At 51.1% G+C, this 20177-nt stretch overlaps 1 protein-coding gene across 1 annotated transcript in view; it reads left to right on the forward strand.

Annotated features, from left to right (window-relative positions):
* The first annotated feature begins 347 nt into the window (after positions 1–347).
* The window catches only part of LOC119964254 (ubiquitin-like domain-containing CTD phosphatase 1), a 58447-nt gene continuing 38617 nt past the window's right edge, over positions 348–20177 (forward strand). The window contains 2 exon segments of the mRNA XM_038793533.1: positions 348–743; positions 1097–1315. Of these exon segments, the coding sequence (XP_038649461.1) occupies positions 348–743; positions 1097–1315 (615 nt within the window).

Raw genomic sequence — 20177 nt, forward strand, 5'->3', positions numbered from 1 at the left:
CCAGATGGGCCGTATGTGGCTCCCAGGCCGCAGGTTGTCCACCACTGGATTAAAGCCGGGAAAGATTAAATGAGAAAGATATCATGGAAAGGGAGTGGTAATGACGGTGCTAAAGGCAGGGAACAATGGTCCTCGCATGGTCACATGGACGCTGGGATGACACAGGTACAAAAGGGGCCACATGTCGGGAATATGCTTGTCCTCCCGGGCAGACACAGAGCGTGTAAGAGCTGCTCAGTGTTACCAATAAACCTTTATTGTTGCTAGTTCCTGGTCAGCAATTATTGGAACCCAGTGCTTCTACATGGTGTCAGGAGATGACAGAATGGCACAGGTACTTTGTCGCAATGACCCGCTCATGTTTGACAAAAACATTGCAGACACAATTCAAAAAACAGTGGTGTATCTACTGTGGTGCCAGCCTATATGACAAATCAAAGAAGGTCCACGCCTACTCGCTCTTAAATTTAACGAGCCCCGAGGCGGTCAAGAAACCTGAGTCTTTTGTTTTGATATCTATTAATTTCTACATCGGGACTCTGAAAATTCTACCAAAGAAATGTACCTTTGACACCCTCACTGATGAGCTTGTGAGGGATTGCTTTGTGTGTGGGGTCCATAGTGATATTGTCTACAAGCAGTTTCTTTGCGAGAAAGATTTAATGCTGGAATCTGCCATCCGCATCTGTACGCTGAACAAGCAGTCGGAAAGAAGCAGCAAGGGGCGGCAGGGTGGCACAGTGGTTAGTATTGCTGCCTGGGTTTGATCCCAGCGCCGTGTCACTGTCCGTGTGGAGTTTGCACATTCTCCCCGTGCCTACATGGGTCTTATCCCACAACCCAATGATGTGCAGGGTAAGTGATTTGGCCATGCCAAATTGCCTCTTAATTGGAAAAAAAAAGAATTGGGCACATTAAATTTAAAAAAAGAAGCCAGCAGCAAAATGTTAAAGTAGGAAACAGCGGTTTTGACGGCAGAGGGCATGCCCTGCTCCAACTGCAGTGGCTGTTACTCACAAAATAGCACTGCATGTCTGGCATTTAGCAAGCGCTGTACCAATTGTGATAAGTCAAAGCATTTTACAAAATATTGCAGGTCCAAGTTACAGAGCTTGCTTCTGCCCCCAGCCACACCACAACCAGTCAGTTCTCCAAGGTTTGGAGCACGAACAGGGTAAATGAACTGGCGCTCAATCAGAGTAACCAAGAAACTGAACCTCCAAAAACACTTTACTGTGAGAGTGTCGACACCATTACAGAGAATTGTGAGATCTTCACCACGTTAAACACTGCCTGCCGCAATGCAAAACTGAAAGTAAAGATCCACACCGGAACAAAGGGCAATGTCCTTTGCATTCAGTTGTTATGGGAAATCGACCCATGTGCTGCACCAGATCCTAGCACACAGGTGGACCTCATGGCATATGGCAGACAAACTATATACAAGGAAGGTGTGGCCACTCTCCATTGCACACAGGGCAGCTTCCTGTTTCATGTCATTGACCAAAATGTAAAGCCGCACTTGGGTCTTCGGAACGACATCACACAGGGCCAAATCCACTTTGATTCAGCCATACACTCTGCAGCACTATGAGATAATAAGACGTAGGAGCAGAACCAGGTCATTCGGCCCATCGAGTCTGCTCCGCCATTCAATGAGATCATGACTGATCTGATGTGATAATCCACAACTCCAATTTCTCATCTTATCCCCATAATCCTTGATTCCCTTGATTAAAAATCTGTCTAGCTCAGCCTTGAACATACTTAACAAACCAACCTCTGGAGCACCAGGCCCTAGAAATGTTAGAATACAAATAGCTATCCAACTATAACGTCATTGGGAAACTATCTTTAATATTTCATTAGATGATTCGGTACCACCTGCAGTCTGTGCTCCGAGAAGGGTCCCCCAAGTGATAAAGCAGAAAGTAGTCAAAGAGCTGGACTGAAAGCCAACACTGGGTGTCATAGCCCCCATAGGTGAGGTCACAGAATGCGTTTGCAATAGTGCTTGCAGGGTCAGGATCTGTATTGTCCCAGTTCAGCTGAATAAGGCTCTGCTAAGACATTATCATTCTAGGAAAACGGTTATAGCTGCCATGCCCAATGCCAAATTCTTCAGCATGTTGGATGCTAAGACCATAAGACATCGGAGCAGAATTAGACCATTCAGACCCATTGAGTCTGCTTCGTCATTTGATCATGACTGATGTATTCCTCATCCCCATTCTCTTGCCTTTTCCCCATAACCCCTAATCCCCTTATTAATCAAGAAATTCCCTTATTAATCAAGAGCACCAGATTTATGGTTGAGATGCTTTTACTTACAGGGCGACAGACCAAGAGCTAGAAGATTGAATTAGACAGAATAGTTATTTCTCAGAACTTAAGATCTAGGAGCAGGGGTAGGCAATTTAGCCTCTCGAACCTGCTCCACCATTCAATACGATCATGGCTGATCTCATCATGGCCTCACCTCCACTGTCCTGCCCATTCTCTGTAACCCTTTATGGTGAATACATGACCTGGAAGTGGTGATATGAACTGCTTCCAGGTACTGTACTGTAACCCCGGTACGGCTCCGTCTCTGGCTCCGCCCACATCGGGACATATATAAGCCAGCCTCTTGTAGGCGGCATCCATTCTGTACTACTGACTCTGGCTAGGCACGTTCATGACTAATAAAGCTGACTGTTCACTTGCTCTCTTGGCCTCACGGTGAATTGAAGGTATGTCAATTTATTAATCATCGACAGCACTATGGAAGCCAGTCTAAAGCCAGACAGGCTCGAACTCGACGCCCGCGCGTCTGAAGCCAAGGAAATATTCGAACATTGGCTCCGATGCTTCGAGGCCTACCTCGACTCCTCCTCAACGCCTCCCACAGAGACTCTCAAGCTGCGACTCCTCCACGCCCGGGTGAGCCATCGAATCTCGGTAATAATCGAAAAGGCGACCACGTACCAGGCGGCGATCGCAACTCTCAAGGCGCATTTCGTGAAGCCCGTAAATGAGGTGTTCGCCAGACACCTCCTCACTACTCGCCGTCAACGTGCCGGAGAATCGCTGGACGAATATCTCAAAACACTGACCCTACTCACGAGGAACTGCAGCTATCCAGATGTGACGGCGGAGGAACATATGAACTCACAGATCCGGGACACCTACGTGGCAGGGGTCCGCTCGAACTATATCAGGCAGCGCCTGCTGGGAAAACGGGACCTCCGACCTGTGGGACACTGTAAAGCTAGCGACCTCGCTAGAGATGGCCTACCAGAACCTCAGTGCATTCCCCGTGGGCCTGCCGAACCCCTCGTGGATGCCCTCATCATGATCCCCGTCGGACCCGACTACGTCGCAGGCCTGTGCCGTGCGTCTGCCAGCCCAGCCCGGGGAACCGCAGTTGTACTTCTGCGGCCAGGGCCAACACCCCCGGCAGCACTGCCCAGCCTGCACAGCGACATGTAGCGATTGTGGGAAAAAGGGGCACTTCGCTAGGGTCTGTCTGGCCCAGAAATCGAAACACACCAGGCCCGACCCATGGACTCGCAGCCCCACAGACCCCGCAATGCGGCTGCGTGGCTGCCCGGAATGCCCCCGTCTGATGCGTCATCGGCTGCGTGCGACTCGTGGGGGCTGCCATCTTGGTCAACGGCCCCAACACCGATCGACACGTGCGACTCATGGGGGCCGCAATCTTGGCTGCCGGCCCCAACACCGACCAACATGTGCGACCGATGGGGGCGGCGATCTTTGTCGTCATCTTCTCCCCAGCCCGACATTTGCGACTCAAGGGGGCCGCCATCTTATGACTCCACCAACCACACAGACCACCCGCAGGTGGGCGCAGTCACCCTCGACCAGTCACAGCCAAAACAGCTGAAGAACTCCATGATGGTCGTCAGGGTCAACGGGCACGAGACCCCCTGTCTTTTCGACTCCGGGAGCACAGAGAGCTTTGTCCAGCCCGACACGGTAAGGCGCTGCTCCCTCCACACCTACCCAGCCTCCCAAACAATCTCCCTTGCCTCCAGGTCCCATTTGGTTCAGATCCGGGGGGAACTGTTTCGCCAATCTCACGATGCAGGGCGCAGAGTACGCGCGTTTTAAGCTCTACATCCTCCCCCACCTCTGCGCCCCTCTACTGCTCGGACTGGACTTTCAATGTAACCACCGAAGCCTGACCCTACAGTTCGGCCGACCCTTGCCCCTCCTCACGGTGTGCAGACTCGTGACCCTCAAGGTCTCCCCCCTTTCACTCTTTGCGAACCTCCTCCTAACTTTAAGCCCATCGCCACCAGGAGCAGACGGTACAGTTTGCTGGACATGACGTTTATCAAGTCGGAGGTCCAGCGACTGTTGAGTGAAGAGATTATCGAGGCCAGCAACAGCCCCTGGAGAGCGCAAGTGGTGGTCGTCAATTAACAGCCGGACAATTAACCGATTCACGCAATTCGATGCGTACCTCCTCCCCTGCATAGCGGAGATGGTCAACCAGATCGCGCAGTACCGTGTGTTCTCCACGGTCGATCTGAAGTCGGCTTACCACCAGCTGCCAATCCGCCCAGAAGAGCGGCACTACACTGCTTTCAAGGCAGCCGGTCAGCTCTTCCACTTACTCAGAGTCCCCTTCGGCGTCACAAACGGGGTCTCGGTCTTTCAGAGAACGATGGACCGAATGGTGGACCAGTACGGTTTGCAGGCTACATACCTGTACTTGGACAATGTGACCATCTGCAGCCATGACCAGCAGGACCAACCTCCAGAGGTTCCTCCAGGCCGCCCAATCCCTCAATCTCACATACGACAAAGAAAAATGCATCTTCCATACTCCCCGACTAGCCATTCGCGGCTATGTTGTAGAGAGCGGAGTCCTAGGGCCCGACCTCGACCGTATGCACCCCCTCATAGACCTCCCCCCTCCCCACAGCTTCAAGGATTAAAACGATGCCTGGGGCTGTTCTCCTACTATGCCCAGTGGGTTCCCAACTATGCGGACAAACCCGCCCACTTATTCAAACAACCACTTTTCCCCTGACGCATGAGGCCCGCGCGTCCTTCAGCCGCATCAAGACCGACGTCACCAAGGCCGCAATGCACGCGGTGGATGAGTCCATCCCTTTTCAGGTAGAGAGCGACGCGACAGACGATGCGCTGGCCACCACACTCAACCAGGCAGGCAGGCCAGTAGCATTCTTCTCTAGAACCCTCCACGCTTCCGAAATCCGACACTCCTTGGTCGAGAAGGAAGCACAAGCCATAGTGGAACCGTGCGGCACTGGAGGCACTAACTAGCCGTTGGAGGTTCACCCTCGTAACCGACCAGCGATCGGTAGTCTTCATGCTCGACAACGCACAACGGGCCAAAATAAAAAATTAGAAAACTTGAGGTGGAGGATCGAACTCTCCACCTACAACTACGATATCTAGTATCGTCCTGGGAAGCTCAACGAGCCCCCAGATACCCTGTCCCGCGGCACATGCACCAGCACGCAAGGTGACCGACTTCGGGCTATCCACAATGACCTCTGCCACCCGGGGTCACCCGGCTTACCCATTTCATTAAGGCCCACAATCTGCCCTTCTCCTCCGAGGTGGTCAAGGCTATGACCAGGGATTGCCAAGTCTGCGCGGAGTGCAAACTGCACTTCTACCGGCCAGACAAGGCCCACCTGGTAAAGGCCGCCCGGCCCTTTGAGCACCTAAGTATAGACTTGAAAAGGCCCCTCCCCTCCACCAACCAGAATATATACTTTCTCACCATCATCGATGAGTACTCCCACTTCCCCTTCGCCGTCCCCTGCCCCGACATGACCTCAGCCACCGTAATAAAGGCACTGCACAGCATCTTCACACTGTTCGGTTTCCCTGCCTACGTCCACAGCGACCGGGGCACATCGTTCATGAGCAATGAGCTGCGTCAGTACCTGCTCAACAAAGGCATCGCCTTGAGCAGGACTACGAGCTATAACCCGCAGGGAAACGGGCAGGTGGAGAGGGAGAACGCAACGGTATGGAAGGCCGTTCTTCTGGCCCTTGGGTCCAGAAGTCTCCCAATCCCCCGCTGGCAGGAGGTCCTCCCCGACGCCCTCCACTCCATCAGATCGCTCTTCTGCACGGCCACGAACGTGACCCATCAGGATAGTTTGTTTATCTTCCCCAGGAAGTCCATCTATGGGGTCTCGCTTCCATCTTGGCTGAAAACTCCGGGACCAGTCCTTCTCTGGAGGCACATGAGGAGCCATAAGACCGATCCCCTGGTCGAGAGGGTCCAGCTGCTACATACTAACCCCCAGTAGGCTTACATCGTGCACCAGGACGGACGGCAAGATACGGTCTCCCTACGGGACCTGGCGCCAGCTGGTTCCCCCGCCAACGCCCCCCTCCGCCTACATCTCCCTCTCCCACTGTGCCCCGTACGCTCCGCTGGGTCTCCTGTATTGTCCCGCACCGACACTGCCACCACCCATCACCCCACACCCTACCCCCGTACCCCAACCGTCTCCAACACCCCGGACTGAGGCTCAAGCTCCGAACACAATGCCCCTGGAGTTATCACCTGCGACAACAGTACCCGCCACACCGCCAGAGCTGCGGAGGTCGAAGAGAACAATCCGGCCTCCAGAGAGACTGAATATGTAATGACCCCACATTACTCCCGCTGGACTTGATTCTTTTAACAGGGGGTGAATGTGGTGAATGTATTCACCATAATGCATGCATAATACTGTAACCTGTGACCTATGACCTGGAAGTGGTGATATGAACTGCTTCCAGGTACAGTATTGTAACCCCGGTCCGGCTCCACCTCTGGCTCCGCCCACACCGGGGCATATATAAGCCGGCCTCTTGTAGGCAGCATCCATTCTGTACTACTGACACTGGCTAGGCAAGTTCATGACTAATAAAGCCTACTGTTCACTTGCTCTCTCGGCCTCACAGTGAATTGAAGGTCTATCACCCTTCAACTTATTCCCAGGAAAAAGTCGCCTTACTCGTCATTAAACTTACTCACTGTCCCAGCATCCACTGCACTCTGGAGTAGCGAATTCCAGATTCACGACCCTTTGGGAGAAGTAGGGCGGGATTCTCCGGTCTCCGATGCCAAAATCGGGTTCGGCGATCGGCCGGAGAATTCACACTGGGGCTGAAATCGGGGACGGCGCCACTTTTACGATGCTCCATCCCCTCCAAAATGGCGTACTCTAGGAGTACGCCCCACGTTGTATGGACGGCCCTGATGTTCCACCCCCGACCGGACGAGACCCTGACGGCGTGGGTGTCTCATGCTATATATATATTTTTTTCGAGAATTCGACGTGGCGCCGCCACAGTCGGGGGAGAGCGGGTCCACGGGCAGGGGTTGGAGGGTTCTTTGGCAGGGGCTGGGGCACTGGTGGGGGTAGTCCTGGGATGGCCGGGGGGGGGGGGGGGGGGGGGGGGGGGGGGAAGCACTATTTGGCAGACCGGGTCTGTGCACAACCAGTGCCATGTTGCACGGCGCAGCCGCTGCACGCCACCACCGTACGAATGCGCGGCCACGGACCCGACAATTCTCCTCCGGTATTGGCAGCTAGAGCCAGGTACCCCACGCTGCTGGCATGCTACCAGACGGAGCATCGGTGGCAGTTTTGCGCCGATTTTTCAGTCGTAAAACATCACCATTCCCACACCGGCGTCAGAACATAGCATCCAAATCTGAGAATCCAGACCGTAGTTCTTCCTCATTTCTGTTTTAAACTTGCTCTCCCTTATCCTAAGACTATGGCCTTTCGTTCTAAAATGCCGCATAAGAGGAAGCATCTGCTCCACATCTGCTTTATCCATACCTTTTATCATCTTATATACCTCAAAGTGATCTCCCCTCAATCTTCAAAATTCTTGAGAGTACAGGCCTCAATCTTTCTTCATAAAACAAACCCCATGTGCGGGATTCTCCGTCCTGCCAGACCCATTTTCTGGCATGCACGCTCCCACCGGCAGCGGGTTCCACCGTACCGGCAGCTGACCAATGAGGTAGCCATTGTGGCCACCCCTACGCCGTCGGGAACCCCACGGGTGTGAGTACGCTGCCGGTGAAGCAGAGGATCCCGCTGATGGAGAATCCCACCCCATATCTCTGGAATCAATCTAGTGAAACTCCTCTGAACTGCCTCCAATGCCACTACATCTTCCCTCAAACAAGTGGATCAAAACTGTGCGCAATACTCCAGGTGTGGTCTGACCAATGCCTTGTACAGTTGCAACAACAGTTCCTTATCTATATACTCTATTCTTTTAGCTCTAAATGCCAACATTCCATTTGCTTTCTTTATTGCCTGCTGTACCTGCATGCTAATTTTCTGCAACTCATGCACGATGACACCCAGATCCCTTTGCACCAGTGCACCCCGACCTCTCTCCCCATCTAGACTCTCCTCCAGGAGGGGGGGGGGAGGGAGGAGGGGGGGGAGTGGGGAGAGGGAGGGGGGAAGGGGGGGAGGGGGAGGGGGGGGAGGGGGAGGAGGGGGGAGTGGGGGAGGGGGAGAGGGAGGGGGGGAGGGGGAGAGGGAGGGGGGAGGGAGGGGGGAGGGGGAGGGAGGAGGGTGAAGGGGGGAGGGGGGAGGGGGGGAGGAGGGGGGAGAGGGGGGAGGGGGGGAAGGGGAGGGAGGGGAGGGAGGGGGAGGGGGGGGAAGGGAAGGGAGGGGAGGGAGGGGGGAGGGGGGGAGGGGGTAGGGGGGGAGGGGGGAGGGAAGGGGGAGTTGTTGGGTTACGGGTATAGGGTGGATACGTGGGTTGAGTAGGGTGATCATGGCTCGGCACAACATCGAGGGCCGAAGGGCCTGTTCTGTGCTGTACTGTTCTATGTTCTAATGCAGCACCTTATCCAAATGCCTTCTGGAAGACCAGATATGCTACATCTACAGGATCCCCATTATCCACGTGGCTTGTTAGATCTTCGAAGAACTCCAGCAAATTAGTCAAACATGATTTACCCTTCATAAAACCATGCTGTCTATGCTGGATTGGGTTTTGACATTTCAAATGTCCTAACATTACTTCCTTAATAATGGATTCTAAAAAATTTCCCAACAACAGATGTTGAACTAACTGGTCTGTAATTTCTGACATTCTCCCTCCCTCTCTTCTTGAATAAGGTTGTTACATTAGCATTTTTCCAATCCACTGGAAGCTTTCCCTGTCCAGGGAATTTTGGAATATTATATATTATATAATTATATATGAAAATGAAAATCGCTTATTGTCACGAGTAGGCTTCAATGAAGTTACTGTGAAAAGCCCCTAGTCGCCACATTCCGGCGACTGTCCGGGGATCGAAACCGTGCTGCTGGCCTGCTTGAAAAGCCAGTGATTTAGCTCAGTGAGCTAAACCAGCCAAGGCTAGATGTGGTGTTTTAGATGTTGGATACACTTGGCATCCTCAGAGGGTTATGACGGACAATGCTCGGCAGTTCGTCTCCACGATGTTTCTGGGACTTTGCATCTGCATGAAACTTTGAGCACATATGAGTGTCCCCTGTACTCACAGTCCAACGGCTGAAAGACATGGGCAGTATGCTCAACCAAGCACTTACTGAGAAATCTGTCTGAGACCACACGATTTCTATGCTGAACTACTCAGCCTGCGAAACTGTGCCGAGGCAGGATCTGCACTCGTCAGCACAGTGAATATTCTCCAGGTGCACTAGGACCATGATCCCAGTTGTCAAGGCCCCCTACTAACAAAATCAAAACAAATATTAATGCTGCCATTATGAAGAGGATGATGAAAGAGAGCTATTACAATCAAAATGCTCGCACACTTTTTCCTCAAGAACCTGGTCAAATGGGCAAGATCCAGACCACACATGGCCATGGACAAACTGGTGGTAGTATGTATGTATTGCAGGTATCTGAACCAGCAACACCAACCCACCACAATACCTACGCATCTGAACTGCGATTCCAGGCCTGCTACACCAATGAAAATGGAGGTTCTTCAGAGGCCAACTCATGAAGCTTTGCATCCGCAAGGATGCGTGGGCTCAGCCACAATGGGGACATCAACATGAGGGCCTCTCAAGCCAACTAACTGGCAGAATCGTGCTCAGGGCTCCCGAGTAAACCAAAATACAGGTTCAAGGACTATGTGATGTAATAGTCTACCAAATGTACTTTGTTTTTTAAAAGTGAGGGGGTAAGGCTATGGGCCAGCTGCAACAGCCCAATCAGTGCTTTGCCCAGTGTAAATAGTTCAACTTTGTATGTTGGAAAATGTTTACACCTTGTGACTGTTCTTGCACACTGTTACATCTTAATACTACCGGTTGTTCCAACTTAGAAACGGGAGATGTAGTCGGGCAGTCACGGGATACTGGGATTTTGCAGGTACAAAAGGGGTCACGTGTCAGGAGGACTGGAGTTCCCTGGGTCATGGGGAGACACATACCATGTATGAGTGATGTGACCATCAATTCACTAGAGACATGATTGGAAGTAAACTGTGGTTTTAATAGTCTTACAACTGAGCCAGCCTGCAACCAGAGGAACTGAGGAGCAGGGCTTATGGCTGCAGCACTTTATACTTCCGGGTAGTGGGCAGGGCCATGGGCTGAGCATGGGCGGAGCCGAGGGTGGAGCCCTGTACAAGCTCCTCATCTCCCCCTATGGACAGAGCCGCGCAACGGCTCACATACAGAGCCACAAGGACATAATATAATGCAATGCAATACACTGTGAATTACAATACAGTATAATTCACCACATTCACCCCCCTGTAAAAATCCAGTCCGGCGGGGGTTGATGGGTCTATACAAGTTTGAGCCGGTCCCGGTGGCCGAGTCGTCCTTTGGGATCAGCGGAAGCATCAGTGTTGCAGCCTCTTCGAGTGGCTGGGTAGTGACGATCGGTGTGGGTACGAGGGCGGCACTCCGGGGGGTGTTCGGTCAGAGCTTCGTACCTGGACCGGTACGAGGGGGCGACGGGGGGGGGGGCAGGAAACGATAGGCGCTGGGGTGCTGCAGGGCGTGGGGGGTTGGGTGGGGTGTAGTGTGAGGGGTACCTCGGCGGTGGTGGTGGTAGTGTTGGATCTGCAGGCGCCAGGACCCGGAGGGAAACGGTGTCCTGACGGCCGTCGGGATTCAATGAAGGCGTATTGGGGGTTTGAAGAGCAGTAGCACCTCTCTCCACTAGCGGGTCTGTTTTGTGTGTCCCGGACGTGATTCCGGAGGAGAAACGGGCCCGGTGTCTCAACCAGGATGGGAGCGAGCTCCCGTGGTAGTGCCCCTAGAGAAAACAAATAGTCGTTCATGAGGGGTCTGGTGGTGGCGGTGCATAGGAGGGACCTAATAGCATGGAGCGCGTCGGGGAGGACCTCCTGCCAGTGAGAGGTCGGGAGATTTCTGGACGGAGGGTCAGTTAGGACGGTCTTCCAGACCGTCGCGTTCTCCCTCTCCACCTGCCCGTTCCCCCTGGGGTTGTAGCTGGTAGTCCTGCTCGAGGCGATGCCCTTGTCGAGCAGGTACTGACGTCAGCTCGTCGCTCATAAAGGACGCACGCTGTCGCTGTGTACGTAGCTAGGGAAACCGAACAGGGTGAAGACACTGTGCAGGGCTCTGATGACTGTGTGGGAGGTCATATCGGGGCACGGGATGGCAAAGGGGAAGCGGGAGAACTCATAGATGACGTTCAGAAAGTATACATTTCGATTGGTCGAGGGGAGTGGCCCTTTGAAATCGATGTTCAGGCGTTCAAAGGGCTGGAATGCCTTTACCAGGTGGGCCTTGTCTGATCTATAGAAGTGCGGTTTGCACTCCGCGCAGATCGGGCCATCCCTGGTGATGGCTTTGACCTCCTCGGTGGAGAAAGGCAGATTTCGGGCTTTGACGTAGTGGGCGAGCCGGGTGACCCCCAGGTGGCAGAGGTCATTGTGGATAGCCTTCAGGCGGTCGTCTTGCGCGCTGGCGCATGTGCCGTGGGACAGGGCATCTGGGGGCTCGTTGAGCTTCCCCGGTCGATATATGATGTCATAATTATAGGTGGAGTGTTCGATCCTCCACCGCAAGATTTTATCATTTTTAATTTTGCCCCTTTGCGAGTTGTCAAAACATGAAGGCAAAACCGACCTTTGGTGGTGATGAGGGGTAAACCTCTCCGTCACTGCGAGGGTAGTGCCTCCAGTGCCATACGGCTTCCACAATGGCTGAGCTTCCTTTTCGACTGAGGAGTGTCGAAGTTCCGAAGCGGAGAGGGTTCGGGAGAAGAAGGCGACTGGTCTCCCTGCCTGATTCAGAGTGGCGCGAGAGCGACCTCTGAGGCGTCGCTCTCACCTGAAAGGGGATGGATTCATCCACGCCCGCATGGCAGCTTTGGCAATGTCCTCTTTGGTGCAGTTGAAGGCCTGGAGGCCTCAGCGACAGTGGGAGAGTGTGGTCTTAATAGGGGGGGCTTTGTCCGATGCTGGGGGACCCACTGGGAATATAAGAGAAAAATCCCAGGCACCTCTTGAGGCCCTGGGACACAATGAGGGAGAGGGCCAGGATCCCGTTTTGCACGACATAGCCGAGGATGGCTAGTCTGGTAGTGCAGAAACGCATTTCTCCGTATTATAGGTGAGATTGAGTTCTGGGCGGTTTGGAGAAATCGGTGGAGGTTGGCGTCGTGGTCCTGCTGATCATGGCCGCAGATGGTGACATTGTCGAAGTACGGGAAACGTGGCCCGCAGCCCGTACTGGTCCACCATTCGGTCCATGTTGTTGGAACACCGAGACCCCATTCGTAGCGCCAAAGGGACCACGGAGTGGAAGTGGAAGACGGTGGCCATCTGCAATTCTGGGGAGTGGTTACGCATCAAGGTGCGGTGAACGGTAATGGTTTGGCTATAATCAACCACCATTCGGAACTTTTTCCCCAGTCTTGATGACCACCACCTGAGCTCTCCAGGGGCTGTTAACTGGCCTCTATGACTCCCTCATGTAGGAGCCGTTGGACCTAGGATCTGATAAATACCCTGTCCTGCAGGCTATACCGCCTGCTGCGAGTGGCTACGGGTTTGCAGTTCGAAGTGAGATTAGCGAAGAGTGGAGTGGGGTCGATTTTTAGTGTCGCTAGACTGCAGATAGTGAGTGGAGGTAGAGGTCCGCCGAAGCTGAGTGTGAGGCTCTTGAGATTACATTGGAACGTCGAGTCCAAATAAGAGTGGGGCGCAGAGGTTGGGGGTAAGGTCCGTACAGCTGGAAATTAGAGTAGCCAGGCGCCCTGAATCGTTTAGGGTCGTGACGGTTGCGCCCTTGTCTGTTTACTGAGTGTCGAGCCACGCCGAGGGAGTAAGTTTGCCGTGCGTAGGGAAGGAAAGGGAGCGAACAGCGTCCTTACCAGTTCAGGATGTACAACGCTCTCTGAGCTCCCAGAGTCGAAGAGGCACGCGTGTCCTGTACCCATTGATTTTAACTGATATCATCGCAGCTCTGGAGTGCTTCGGACCGTGACCTGGTCCACGTGACTGCGTTAAGTTGCGGGGTAGTCGGCGGCTCGATCAGTTGTGCTGGAGTTGGCCCTGTATGACTGTCCGCTGAGGTCGTAGTCGTCGAGGTTCGGTTCGGTTGATGGCCAAGATGGCGGCCCCCGTTGATCGCACGTGGCGGGTGGTGGGGAAGATGGTGTCCCAAGATGGGCCACCCCCGTGGACTCGCCCGTGGCGGGCGGTGGGGAAGATGGTGTCCAAGATGGCGGCCCCCATGAATCGCACGTGGCCGGCCGCGTGGAGGAGGGTTGCCAAGATGGCGGGCCCCATGAGTCGCACATGTCGGGTAGGGGCAGAGTCGGCAGACACGCTGCAGCATTACGGGGCCTGCGAGTTTGGGAGGCGAGTGCTCTGGACTGCAGGGGAGTTTGGAGTTTTTGATTTTGCGAGGCATACTCGGGCATAGTGTCCTTTGCGACCGTAGCTGCTGCAGGTCGCGTTGCGGGCCGGGCAGTGCTGCCGTGGTGTGGGGCTGGCCACAAAAATGGCACGCCAACCACTCATAGTGGGTGGGTGGCCGTGCAGCGCAGGCCTGGGGCAGCAGTTGGTCGGGGACCCACGATGGGGCTGCTTGGTCCACGGGGAATGAGTTCAAACTGCGGAACGCAACCTCCATAGTCGTAGCTAACTCTACCGTGTCCTCCAAGTTCTGGGCCCCTTTTTCAAGCAATCGCTGGCGCACATAGTTAGACCTAAGCCCTGCAACGTATACATCACGTACAGCGAGTTCCATATGTTGGGAGGCTGTTACAGCCCTGAAAATTACAGTCCCGAGCAAAGGCTTTTAAATCACGCAGAAAGTCTTCTAACGACTCTGCGGGGCGCTGGCGGCGAGTCGTGAAAAATGTGCCGTGCGTAGACCTCGTTCATCGGCTAACGTACAGTCGGTCGAGCATAGCCAGGTGGTACAATTGAGTTGCGTAGAGATACGATGGTCTCACCCATGCGTGCAGTAGGCTGAGTTTCTGCTCCTCTGTGGGCTCGGATGTGCTTGACTTCAGCCAGGTAGGCCTTGAAACATCGAAGCCAGTGTAGGAAGATTTCCCTCGCCTCTGCAGCCTGCGGGTCGAGTTCTAGTCGATCAGGTTTGAGGGCTGATTCCATAGTAGTTTTATTCAAGTTTTCTAAGACTATTAAATTGATGTGACCATCAATTCACTAGAGACACGATTGGAAGTAAACTGTGGTTTTAATAGTCTTACAACTGAGCCAGCCTGCGTCCAGAGGAACTGAGAGCAGGGCTTACGGCTGCAGCACTTTATACTTCGGTAGTGGGCGGGGTCATGGGCGGAGCCAAGGGTGGAGCCCCTGTACAAGCTCCTCACTCTCCCCCAAATGGGCACACATACAGAGCCCACAAGGACATAATACAATGCAATACAGTGTGAATTACAATACAGTATAATTCACCACAATGAGCTTCTCAGTGGCGACAGGTTTAGATAAAGGATCTGGATCGGCGCAGGCTGGGAGGGCCGAAGGGCCTGTTCCTGTGCTGTAATTTTCTTTGTTCTTGTTTCTATTGTTGTTAATTCCTGGTCAGCTGTTATTGCACCCAGCATGTGTGCTAGTATCAGAACAAAGGTCAGCACTATCTGAAAGCAAAAACATGAGGAACAAGGTGTCCGGGAACAAAATCATTTGAATAAGATACCGAAATAAAAATAGAAGGTTTTGGATAAACTCATCAGGTCTGGCAGCACCTGAGCAGGGAGACAGTTAATATTTTGAGTCAGAAATTACTTATTTGTTTGTTTTGAACTCCTGCTGAATATTTCCAGCATTTTCTGTTTTATTTCTGATCCTCAATATTTTGCATTTCGGGACAGCGCACAGAAATATCACCGGGGGGGGGGGGGGCGATATTGCTTGGGGGTTGAAAGTTTAGACTGGGAAAGATCTTTGACAGGGCGGAACCGTAAACCAGGCCGGCGACTGTGGGAAAGTGGGAGAGGGACGGACACGGAAGCGGCTTGGGGGCGCGAAGGAAGTGGGGGGACGACTGGAACGGACGGAACTTCCGGCGGACACGCAGACGGTAAAAAAAACCCGGGAACGAGATAAAATAATAATAATATTTAATGGTCTAAATAACGGGAGAGTCAGGGCCGCTGGCCGAAAGGCGGGGAGAGCGGCCCGACTAAAACCCGCCGCCGCTCGCTACGGGTTAAATTCAAATAATTCAACGCTTTAAACCGAGACTTTTACACAAAAAAACCCCTCAGTGGACTGACAGAGTTGGTAATACAATTCCCTCTTTCAGTCGATTTAATTTCCTCCCCCCCCAGTTTTATTTCACTTTCATTTTCCCCCTCCTTTTAGAGGTGCGCAACTTTACGAACAGACAACACCCCCCCCCCCCCCCCCCTTTACTCTAAAATTAAGTGAGTGGGGTGCGATGGATTGGGATCCTCTTGGTTCCCGGGTCAAACAGAAAATCCAACCCGACCTTGTGTTTTGAGGTTCTGGATGAATGGCCACCCCCAGCAGCAGGTTTTGTTTTTTGTTCTCTCGCCTTATTTTCTATTTTTTTAAAATTCCGAGATCATGTTGAATTTCAGAAAGATTGCTTTTAACCATTAGGGGCTTGTGACTTGGTACTTAATTAGCCTAAATGTGTGGACTTGGATTTGGGGCACAGATTTAAAACACCATTAATTTGTGGGTGGGGTGAGTTCCAGGGTTGTGATGAATTGGACAGCTCTTTCAAAGAGCCAGCACAGGCACGAGGGTCAAATGGCCTCTGTCGTAAGATTTTGCACGTGTCACTGTAAATGAGCAGGTATCCTTTGCATGCATGTTTCCTGCGGCTTTGCTCCTTACAACAAGGAAATGTTGGAAATGAAATAGAATCAGAAAGTGCTGGAAACCTGTAGGCAATTCAGCATCTGTAGGGAAACGATAAGTAAGAACCCTGTCTTTTAGCATGGATCTTTTGTTTCATATGCTGATTAAACCTATATGCGGTTTTGCCAATAATTATAATCACAAATAAGTTGTACATCTGTTCTACCAAATTGAGCTGTGTTTGTTTTGTGATCACAAGATAAAGAACAGAAAGACATGGTTGTTCAAATATCTATTTCATGTGTGTTGACAAAAAACAGCCAGTAGCTTTTGAGTAATAATGATTCAGAACACCAAGAATAAAGATGTAATGGTAAATTTGTGCAGGGAAATTGTTCGACACCCCATGTAGAAAGGTATAAAAGCCATAGAGTGTACAGTATAGACTCACCAGGAAAAGAAGCCATTAGATATGGAAAGAGACTTGAGATGCTGGGAGGATTTCCACTGAGGCAAGAATATTAGGAGGGGATGTAACGGGTTTATAAAATGGTGAAAGGTCTGGTTAGTGAATCCTGAATAACTGGTTAATAATCTTAGTGTCTCAAGTAGGCTTGCATTAACACTGCAATGAAGTTACTCTGAAAATCCCCTAGCCTCCACACTACAGCGCCTATCCATGTACACTGCGGGGGAATTCAGAATGTCCAAATTACCTAACAGCACGTCTTTCGGGACTTGTGGGAGGAAACCGGAGCACCTGAAGGAAACAACACAGATACTGGGAGAACGTGCAGACTCCGCAAGACAGCGACTCAAGCTGGGAATCGAACACGGGTTTCTGGTGATGTGAAGCAACAGTACTAACCACTGTGCTACCGTGCCACCGTTGGGGAGTGAGTAATGAAGGATCATCAATTTAAAATTGATGCTGCCATAGTGAGGATGGGTGTATCAATGCTGAGTGTTCTTGGAGCATGGCCTGTACTGTCACAGGGATTGGTTGAATCAGATCCCTTTGCCTCTCTTGAAAGGAAAACTGGTTAAACATTTGGGGCAGAGAATGATGCAGGACTAAATGGAGAGAGAGGAGAGAAATGGGATTACTTTGAAATTAATCTAGCAAAAAACTGGCATTAATCGATTGGGCCGAATGGTCTCCTCAGTTCTGTAAATTTGGTTGGTTCAGTAAAATCTCGTGAGTAGAGCAGTGAAGCAAAGTTGTGCTTCTGTTGACTAACAAGCCCCCAACACGTTGAGTGTATGGGTAGGCAATGAGATTCTGATTCATAAGGCGAACATGCAGCTTGACTTTGGGAGACGAATGGTTCCAGTCTGTTTGAGTGGCTGTTTTGTGGTTCACTGCAGATTCTACCAAAATGCCTCTTCCCTCCCTTCCTGGTTAACCATTCGTCACATGTGAGCTGGTGCAGTGTGTTGGCAGGACTTCAACTGTGGGGGGTGTAACACGCAAACCCACTGGCCTAACGAGATCTTGTTGTTCAGTGATCATTAATTCTTTTCTGCCTTCTTCTCCATCCAATCCCCTCAGGTTTCTAGGATGTGGTTGGAACACCTAGTAGTAGTTGACTGAACAAGCTTAACTGAACACAGACCAGGGAGCTCACTGGCACATTATAAGTGTTAAAACATGTTTTTATGAACTAGTTTTGACATACAATCCCTTTTCCCTGCGTGGCAAAGCTTCAGCTTCTACAATTGGATGTGCATGATAGAACAAAGATAGCTTCTGACAATTCAAGTCAAGCTCAATCATAATTGTGGAGCATTGACAGATCCAATTTCACATGACTAATTTGAGCTATGTTTCTATATGTGTGTATGCTTTTGGAACAAGTTGCACAATGTGCATTTGGGCACACTGCAGCATCAAGCTTCTCATTTGTCTTTCTAAAGATTGTCTCATTGAAATTTAAACTGCATTTTACGCTACAATATAAGCATTGTATCAACATTAAGATTGTATTGGGAAATTAGTCAGTTCTGACTCCATGCAAAGTAACGTTAGGTGCCCTCGTCCAGAGAGTTTAATTTTGTCATATATGGAAGAGTGGCAAGAAGCAACCAAACGGATGAAAAACAACAAAGCCTGCGATCCTGATGCATTCCAGCTGAGGTCTTCAAAGCTGGTGGGCCTTTGTTCACATCAAAATTCCCAAGCGCTCATCTTAAGGATTTGGGAAGGAAACAAACCTACCCCGCTCCCCCACTGACTTCAGCAACAAGCAAGGAGATAATTCATAATGTGAAACAACCAAGATATGTGCTCCAAAGTTGTGGTTGTCCAAGAAACATCATTGCAACCTAGAAACGGCTCCATAATGATTTGACTGCAACTGTCTTGAAAATGAATCAGCTGTTTCAGCTCCGTGTTCTACAAACTATGGCAACGAGTGTTTGAGAACAACAACCTTCTGCAAGCCAACAGAACAGTTGTCATCAGCTCTACTACAGTGTGACCTGGACTTTACATCAGCGACACACTCCATCAGCAATATCTCTGCCACACCCCTCTGGATTCAATGGGAGGACCATAGGTCCTTGAAGCCAGATCCACAAACATTTAGGCAAAACCCCAGCAAAATCAACTTTGATGGACTGGACACCATTCTAGGTGGCTGGAAAAAGTGCCTCCCTTGCCAGGTCCTCAACTGCCAAATGACTATTCTAGGGGAGGACAAAAAAAATACTTCAAAGGCACTCAAGCTCTCCTTGAAGCATGGCGACATTGACATTGATGACTGGGGCTGGTTTAGAACAGGGCTAAATCGCTGGCTTTGAAAGCAGACCGAGGCAGGCCAGCAGCACGGTTCAATTCCCGTACCAGACTCCCGAACAGGCGTCGGAATGTGGCGACTAGGGGCTTTTCACAGTAACTTCATTTGAAGTCTACTTGTGGCAATAAGCGATTTTCATTTCATTTTGGGAGGAGTTTGCTACCTGTCGTTCAACATTATGACAACCATTGAACTACATGAAGCCTTTTTAGTCCAAACACCTAATGATGAGGCAGTGACTGGAGAGAAGGAATGAAAAGGAAGCAAATTCTGCACCCATGATTCCACTGAGACATTGGATCTCCTTCCTCATATACCACGGATCTGTTTAGTCGTCCTGTTAGTCGCATGAAGGCCTCTGGCAGAAGCCTGCAACCATGGGTAGATGTCATTGTTCAATCAAGGGACAGCCTAACAAGATGATTTTTTAAAAAAAGACCACACGGTTTTGCACAGTGCCTTTCACAACTTCATGACATCCCAAAGTGCTTTACAGTCAATTAAATACTTTTTTGGTCACTTGTAATGTAGGAATTGTAGCAGCCAATTTGCACACATCAATTATTATCGGCCAGGGTGCTGGGGATAACTCGCCTACTCTTTCTTGAAATAGTGCCAATGGACTTACATTTATCAGAGAGAAAATGGTGCCTTGGTTTAATCTCTCAAAGGCAGCATCTCTGACAGTTGTAGCACTCTCAGTACTGTACTGGAGCATCGAGCATAGATTTTTGTGCTTAAGTTTCTGGAGGGGGACTTGCATCCCACAGTCTTCTGATTCAGGGAAGAGCGCTCTTAACTGGACCATGGCTGACATTGTTACAGATTCTAGAACTACGCTACAACTATAGCATTACTGTGGATCGTGTGCTGTGCAAATGTAAATAGAACATTTTATTCCAAAAGTAACCAAGTTTTGAGTAATTCCTGTGCGTTTAAAAAAAAACAAGAACATCACGAAACAGGGAGGACAGTGCTTAGATAGTTTTGGAAGTTATGGCGAGGGATGGTTAAAGCTCTTTTTAAAAAAAAAACTTCTCTTCATCTTCGTTGTGTGCAGGAAATCGCTGGGGATTCACTGTATGGAT

The sequence above is a fragment of the Scyliorhinus canicula genome, chromosome 4 (genome assembly GCF_902713615.1).
Source record: "Scyliorhinus canicula chromosome 4, sScyCan1.1, whole genome shotgun sequence".
NCBI classification, from domain to species: Eukaryota; Metazoa; Chordata; class Chondrichthyes; order Carcharhiniformes; family Scyliorhinidae; genus Scyliorhinus; species Scyliorhinus canicula.